This window comes from Littorina saxatilis, linkage group LG13 (genome assembly GCF_037325665.1).
Source record: "Littorina saxatilis isolate snail1 linkage group LG13, US_GU_Lsax_2.0, whole genome shotgun sequence".
In the NCBI taxonomy this organism is placed as follows: Eukaryota; Metazoa; Mollusca; class Gastropoda; order Littorinimorpha; family Littorinidae; genus Littorina; species Littorina saxatilis.
The window spans coordinates 43,038,711-43,046,210 of record NC_090257.1 but is presented as its reverse complement, the minus strand read 5'-3'; the positions used below and the strand labels follow the sequence as shown (position 1 = coordinate 43,046,210).

The window sequence follows — 7,500 nt, the reverse complement described above, 5'->3', positions numbered from 1 at the left end:
TTGTTGTAATTAAGGGAACACAGTCTAATGTTAAAAAGATTCCTGCCGGTGTTCCACAAGGATCCGTGCTAGGCCCGCTCTTATTTCTGGTTTATATTAATGATATTGTAAAGAATATTGAATCCGGAATTAAGTTGTTTGCTGACGACACAAGCATGTATCTTGCATTAGAAGATGTAGACAGACGAACCAATATATTAAATCAAGATCTTGATAGAATTAGTGTATGGGCCAATAAATGGAAAGTTAAATTTAACGAGACTAAAACTGAATTGTTAAATATTCAACGTGATTTAATCCCCCCTCAACCCTTGTTTTTCAACAATGTCTTTTTAGAAAAAGTAGATCAACACAAACACCTTGGAGTGATTTTACAGAGCACCTGCAAGTGGGATGCCCACATCCAAAGTATAGTTAAAAAAGCGAATTTACTGATTAATTGTTTACGATTTTATAAATATAGATTAAGTCGAAAAAGTTTGGAAATAATGTACAAGTCTTTTATTCTACCCCATTTCGACTATGCAGATGTTGTTTGGGATAATTGCACTAAGATAATGGCAGATGCATTAGAAAAATTACACTTAGAAGCCCTACGAATTATAATAGGTGGAGTTAAGGGCACTAGCCATGCAAAGCTGTATGAGGAAAGTGGGCTATGTAGCCTTGAAGAACGAAGGAAAAGACATAAATTAATTGTTTTTCATAAGATGATACATAACAAATGCCCCCAGTACTTAGTAAATGTATTGCCCCCTCTTGTAGTTGACATTAATCCGTATCATAGACGAAGACCATTAGAAAGATATGTGCCTCCTCATAGAACCGAATTATTTCGCAACTCTTTTATCCCCAAAACGACTGTACTATGGAACACCTTACCAGATAACGTTAAAATGACGACCTCCTTGAGCGAGTTCAAAAATTATTTGTTAAATGCTGATTTTAAAGTACCATGCCATTATTATTTTGGAGAAAGATTTGAACAAGTACATCATTGCAGATTGCGTATTGGTATGAGTGATTTGAATTTTGATTTATGTAAGCGGCACCTAAAGGATTGCTCTCAATGCGAGTGTGGTTATCCCAGCGAGACTGCTGAACATTACTTATTGCATTGTCCCTTGTATAGAGATATAAGATTATTGTCCATTGATAATTTGACAAATGATTATAAGTATATCGAAATATTATTGAAAGGCATCCCGCAATATTCACGAAATGTCAACCAGACCATATTCATAACTGTACAGGACTATATTAGACAGACGGGCAGGTTCCGTAAATGAGCCTCTATACTTCACTCATTACATTTATTAGACACTGTCATGCGACATGCTGCCTGACAAATTTTTCCCCATAACCTCTCTCATGTTCTTTTGTTGTTCTCCGACTTATCAATTATGTCTCGATTTATGCGCAATGTAGTGACTTTTCCTCTGATCACAATATGCATTAACTTTGTGCGAGTGTCTTATGTGCACTTATTACAATTGAAAAAATCCCCTCAAATATTGGCGCTCCAAGTCTTCTTCTTCTTCTTTTTCCCTTAAGCTAGCTACTAGCTAGCTGCCCTTTCCCCACCTCCTGTATCACCAACCCCTTCCCATTTTATGCTTGTTTGTGTATCTGTTTTGTCTTTTGTTTTGTTTTTCGTTTCCTGAAATGAGCTAATGTACTTATTCCGCCATCATGCTAACCTTTGTTTTGTAATTACTATGATTGCTTAAAATAAGCATTATATGCTTGAGTATGTAATCATCCATGCATTGTTCTTGTCATGATTAAAATTGAATAAAATTTTGTTTAAACCAACGTGCGCCACACACAAGACAGAAGTCGCAGCACGGGCTTCATGTCTCACCCAGTCACATTATTCTGACACCGGACCAACCAGTCCTATAGCACTAACCCCATAATGCCAGACGCCAGGCGGAGCAGCCACTAGAATGCCAATTTTAAAGTCTTAGGTATGACCCGGCCGGGGTTCGAACCCACGACCTCCCGCTCACTGGGCAGACGCCTTACCACTAGGCCAACCTTACCACTAGGCCAACATTACCACTAGGCCAACCTTACCACTAGGCCAACCTTACCACTAGGCCAACCTTACCACTAGGCCAACCTTACCACTAGGCCAACCTTACCACTAGGCCAACCTTACCACTAGGCCAACCTTACCACTAGGCCAACCTTGTTGCGGTAAGTAGTATGGTAGGTCATTGGAACGTTTAATTTATGACAAAACAAAACGTTACATTTACATAACTACGAATTTTAAAAAAAAGTATGGTAAGTTTTTAGAACGTTTAATTCACGAAAAAAAAAGAGTTACATTTACAATGAAATTGTAACGTTTTATGTTGTCATAAAGTAAACGTTCTAATAACTTACGTACCATACTTGGTTTTTACATTTAGTCAAGTTTTAACATAGAGGGGGGAATCGAGACGAGGGTCGTGGTGTATGTATGTGTGTGTGTGTGTGTGTCTGTCTGTCTGTCTGTGTGTGTGTGTAGAGCGATTCAGACTAAACTACTGGACCGATCTTTATTAAATTTGACATGAGAGTTCCTGGGAATGATATCCCCGGACATTTTTTTCTTTTTTTCGATAAATATCTTTGATGACGTCATATCCGGCTTTTTGTAAAAGTTGAGGCGGCACTGTCACACCCTCATTTTTCAATCAAATTGATTAAAATTTTGGCCAAGCAATCTTCGACGAAGGCCGGACTTCAGCATGGTGGCTTAAAAATTAATTAATGACTTTGGTCATTAAAAATCTGAAAATTGTAAAAAAAGATTTTTTCTTATAAAACGATCCAAATTTACGTTCATCTTATTCTTCATCATTTTCTGATTCCCAAAACATATAAATATGTTATATTTGGATTAAAAACAAGCTCTGAAAATAAAATATAAAAATTATGATTAAAATTAAATTTCCGAAATCGTTTTAAAAACTATTTCATTTTATTCCTTGTCGGTTCCTGATTCCAAAAACATAATAGATATGATATGTTTGGATTAAAAACACGCTCAGAAAGTTAAAACGAAGAGAGGTACAGTAAAGCGTGCTATGAAGCACAGCGCAACCGCTACAGCGCCAAACAGGCTCGTCACTTTCACTGCCTTTTGCACTAGCGGCGGACTACGTTCAGTTTCATTCTGTGAGTTCCACAGCTTGACTAAATGTAGTAATTTCGCCTTACGCGACTTGTTTATTCTAAATTTGGAACGTTAGCAGTCAATTTGTTTTTAAATTATTGCGCGCATAAAAAACCGTATTATTATTATATTATTCTCTTTATTTATATAGCGCCTTATCCGAAGTTCAAAGCGCTTTATGCCATGTGAGATGGAATTTTTTACACATTATCACGCATTCACATCGACCAGCAAACCTCAAGCCTGTTAGGCGAATGTTCACCTTTCGCGGCCTTTATTCCAAGTCACACGGGTATTTGATGGACATTTTTATCTATGCCTATACAATTTACAATTTTGCCAGGAAAGACCCTTTTGTCAATCGTGGGATCTTTAACGTGCACACCCCAATATAGTGTACACGAAGGGACCTCGGTTTTTCGTCTCATCCGAAAGACTAGCACTTGAACCCACCATCTAGGTTAGGAAAGGGGGGAGAAAATAGCGGCCCGACCCAGGGTCGAACACGCAACCTCTCGATTCCGAGCGCAAGTGCGTTACCACTCGGCCACCCAGACCACACCGCGACAGGGCTACTATCACTTCACATGAGCTGAATCTGTTCATTACTCAATTAGACCATGTTTCTGCAAATCGCTACAGTTTCTTTGAAATCAACCGCCACTCGGTTTGTGTCAATAGTGTTATTATGTACCTCCGCGATTCTAAAATCCAACACGTGACTGATAGCAGGGAAAGTATCAACATGTGACTGATAGCCGGTAAAGTATTAACGGTTACCTGACATAAGCTCACAAGACAAAAGCTCAAAAAACATAAGCTCACAAGACAAAACCTCACAAGACAAAAGCTCACACCATTTATGAAAAAAAAGACAAGCTCACATTTTTCGTTTGCTAAAATTTGACACAAGCTCACATTTTTCACATCTTAATCTTGTAGAGTTGTTGTCACCTTCTCACCTTCCACACCTCAGTTAGTCATTTGAGCAGTTCCTAACTTCTCACCTTTCACACCTCAGTTAGTCATTTGAGCAGTTCCTAACTTCTCACCTTCCACACCTCAGTTAGTCATTTGAGCGGTTCCTAACTTCTCACCTTCCACACCTCAGTTAGTCATTTGAGCAGTTCCTAACTTCTCACCTTCCACACCTCAGTTAGTCATTTGAGCAGTTCCTAACTTCTCACCTTTCACACCTCAGTTAGTCATTTGAGCAGTTCCTAACTTCTCACCTTCCACACCTCAGTTAGTCATTTGAGCAGTTCCTAACTTCTCACCTTCCACACCTCAGTTAGTCATTTGAGCAGTTCCTAACTTCTCACCTTCTCACCTCAGTTAGTCATTTGAGCAGTTCCTAAGTTACTGGTTTGAGAAGTTCTCACCAGTGATGGGCTACAATTCTGTTAGTATATAAGAATGTTAATCTGATAATCACTCATAAATCATTCACCATGGAGATCATTAAAACGAACAAGGGAGGTGCCGAGCTTTGTCTGGATGGCTACCTGTATGTGAAGAAAAGGAGCTACAACAACTGGATCCGGTGGCAGTGCAATCAGCAGGGAACAGCTGGGTGTAAGGGTGCACTCACAACAGATGACACATACGAGAACCCTAGGTCGTTTGACAACAGAACTTATTAGCCGAGCGTAGGTCTTTGGAGGACTTCTCAGTGCAGTGGGGCACTGCATCCGACTGGAGTGAATCTGTTAATTAAAATGTGATACGTGTAGATTTGTGTTCTATAAAAACTGAATCTTTTGTCTTTTTTTATTACAAATGGTGTGAGCTTTTGTCTTGTGAGCTTTTGTCTTGTGAGCTTTTGTCTTGTGAGCTTTTGTCCTGTCACCAGTATTAACACGTGCAGATGTTACCTGCGAAGCATGCCAGGATGAGTACACAGTATGCTGTTGTTGACATCATGACGTCAGAATGGCCGCACACGGAAAGAGGAGAAAGATTGATTGACGTCAGAAAGAGTAAAGATGACGTAACTTCTGACGTCACAGGTTCTTGTCACTGTCACCGGGCACGATTCGTCTGGTAACAAATCAAACCAATAAATCAATCGATAAACCAATCAATGCATCCGTCAATCAATCAATTAACGAACCAATTAATAAAAATATTTAAAAACTAATCAATAAATCAACAAATCAATCAATAAATCAACCAGGAACTCAACCAACCGACCAACCAATAAATCAATCACTAATCAATCAATCAATCGATCAATTGATCAATCAATCAATCAACCAACCATTCAATCAATCAATCAATCTATTAATCATTCAATTAGTCAACAAACCCGCAATCTGAACTTGCCAAGCCGCTGCAAAGAAATTAGGGAAGCAGTCATATCAACACACAAACAAACCCGGTGTAAAAGGAAAAGTTGTCCGCTGGGAAAAAGAGTCCTACGGACTTTTGTTCCTAGGAACGATAGTCCGCAGCCGGACACATTTCCCTAGACTTTGAGCGGACACATGTTCCTAGACTTTGAGCGGACACATGTTCCCAGGACAGAAAGTCCCAGCCTATATTTAGGGGTCGGGCTCCGAGTCCTGGGGGCCATCTTTTTCTTTTACACAAAGTCCAGGACACATTTTCCTAGGAATAAAAATCCGCCGGACTTTCAAACAGACGGACACTTCATCCTTTCATACCGGGACCAAGCCAAACCAACCTCCCGACAAACCAACTATCAACCAGCTGTCCAACCAGCCAACCGATCAATCAACTATCAACCAGCTGTCCAACCAGCCAACCGATCAATCTACCAGCTGTCCAACCAGCCAACCGATCAATCAACCAGCTGTCCAACCAGCCAACCGATCAATCAACCATCTGTCCAACCAGCCAACCGATCAATCAACTATCAACCAGCTGTCCAACCAGCCAACCGATCAATCAACTATCAACCAGCTGTCCAACCAGCCAACCGATCAATCAACTATCAACCAGCTGTCAAACCAGCCAACCGATCAATCAACTATCAACCAGCTGTCCAACCAGCCAACCGATCAATCAACTATCAACCAGCTGTCAAACCAGCCAACCGATCAATCAACTATCAACCAGCTGTCAAACCAGCCAACCGATCAATCAACCAGCTGTCAAACCAGCCAACCGATCAATCAACCAGCTGTCCAACCAGCCAACCGATTAATCTACTATCAACCAGCTGTCCAACCAGCCAACCGTTCAATCTACCAGCTGTCAAACCAGCCAACCGATCAATCAACCATCAACCAGCTGTCCAACCAGCCAACCGATCAATCAACCAGCTGTCAAACCAGCCAACCGATCAATCAACCAGCTGTCAAACCAGCCAACCGATCAATCAACCATCAACCAGCTGTCAAACCAGCCAACCGAACAATCAACCTGAACAAGATGATTTTCTGACATGTTTAATATATTTGTCCGATACTGAACAGCTTTAACACGCCTTTCCCGAGCTCAAGCTGTTGGATCATATTTTTCAGTTCGGTATAATAACACAGTACAAGGAGCTACAAATGTGTACTATTAAGCCTACATTGAAAACGAACAGTAAATGACATAACGAGACAGAATAAGCAAGAAACGCAGTATAGATTTCACAGGAAAGTACACAGACTGTAGAATAGCATGAAAACAAACCTCACAGTTTGGTTAGTTGAATCGCAAGTCTATTACTTACAACCTACAACGGCAAAGCTTGTGTTGGCCTTGTTATTAAATCGTCAGCTGTTCAGGTGTTAATTTGTGAATAAGCACTGAGCCACTTACGGTGGCAAACAAACGAAATCTATTTACAGTCTCTCATGCCCTAATGCGGTCTGCTTTCTTTGTGTGTGTGTGTGTGCGCTCTAGCGTTGACGCGTTTCCTCACACACAATGACAAAGGCGGCGCTATTTCAAGCCCCTGCATCCTTTCATTTCCCGAGGGATCGTACGAAAAGTAATTGCTCTGTTCACCAGAACGGATGCTGAGATAATCTGAGGATCGTTTCTGGTCCATGCAAATTGTCGTCCCCCGCCGAGACCGGGCTGCCGTCACCAGTTCATTCATACACTGCTGCCTTTTACATCTCGACAGCTCCTCTGTTCTGCATCAATTATATTTTGCGCACACATTAAAGGCAATGTGCTTCCCGTGGTATACCCTTTAGATCTACACAGGCTTTTACAATAAGTTGATCTTGGTATTGTATGATATAGCTATTCTGATGGACACGTGGGGGAATTCGGGGGCTGTGATTGGATGGTCTCTTCCGATCATCAAAGCATAATGCTACGGAAGTCGGCCATTTTTGCCAATATCGAAAAGCATATTGGCAATAACA

The 7,500-nt window shown here is 40.7% G+C and overlaps 1 protein-coding gene across 2 annotated transcripts in view; it reads right to left on the bottom strand.

Moving 5' to 3' along the window:
• The window catches only part of LOC138945800 (uncharacterized), a 52,798-nt gene that overhangs the window by 11,219 nt on the left and 34,079 nt on the right, over positions 1-7,500 (bottom strand). The window contains exons 1-2 of one of the 2 annotated variants that reach the window (XM_070317309.1): positions 6,815-6,835; positions 5,044-5,209 (exon numbers count right to left, since the gene is read on the bottom strand). In XM_070317309.1, the coding sequence (XP_070173410.1) occupies positions 5,044-5,092 (49 nt within the window). In that variant the 5' untranslated portion in view covers positions 5,093-5,209; positions 6,815-6,835. Of the gene's footprint in view, positions 1-5,043; positions 5,210-6,814; positions 6,836-7,500 lie in introns of those variants that run through there. The other variant, XM_070317308.1, reaches the window with a different exon arrangement.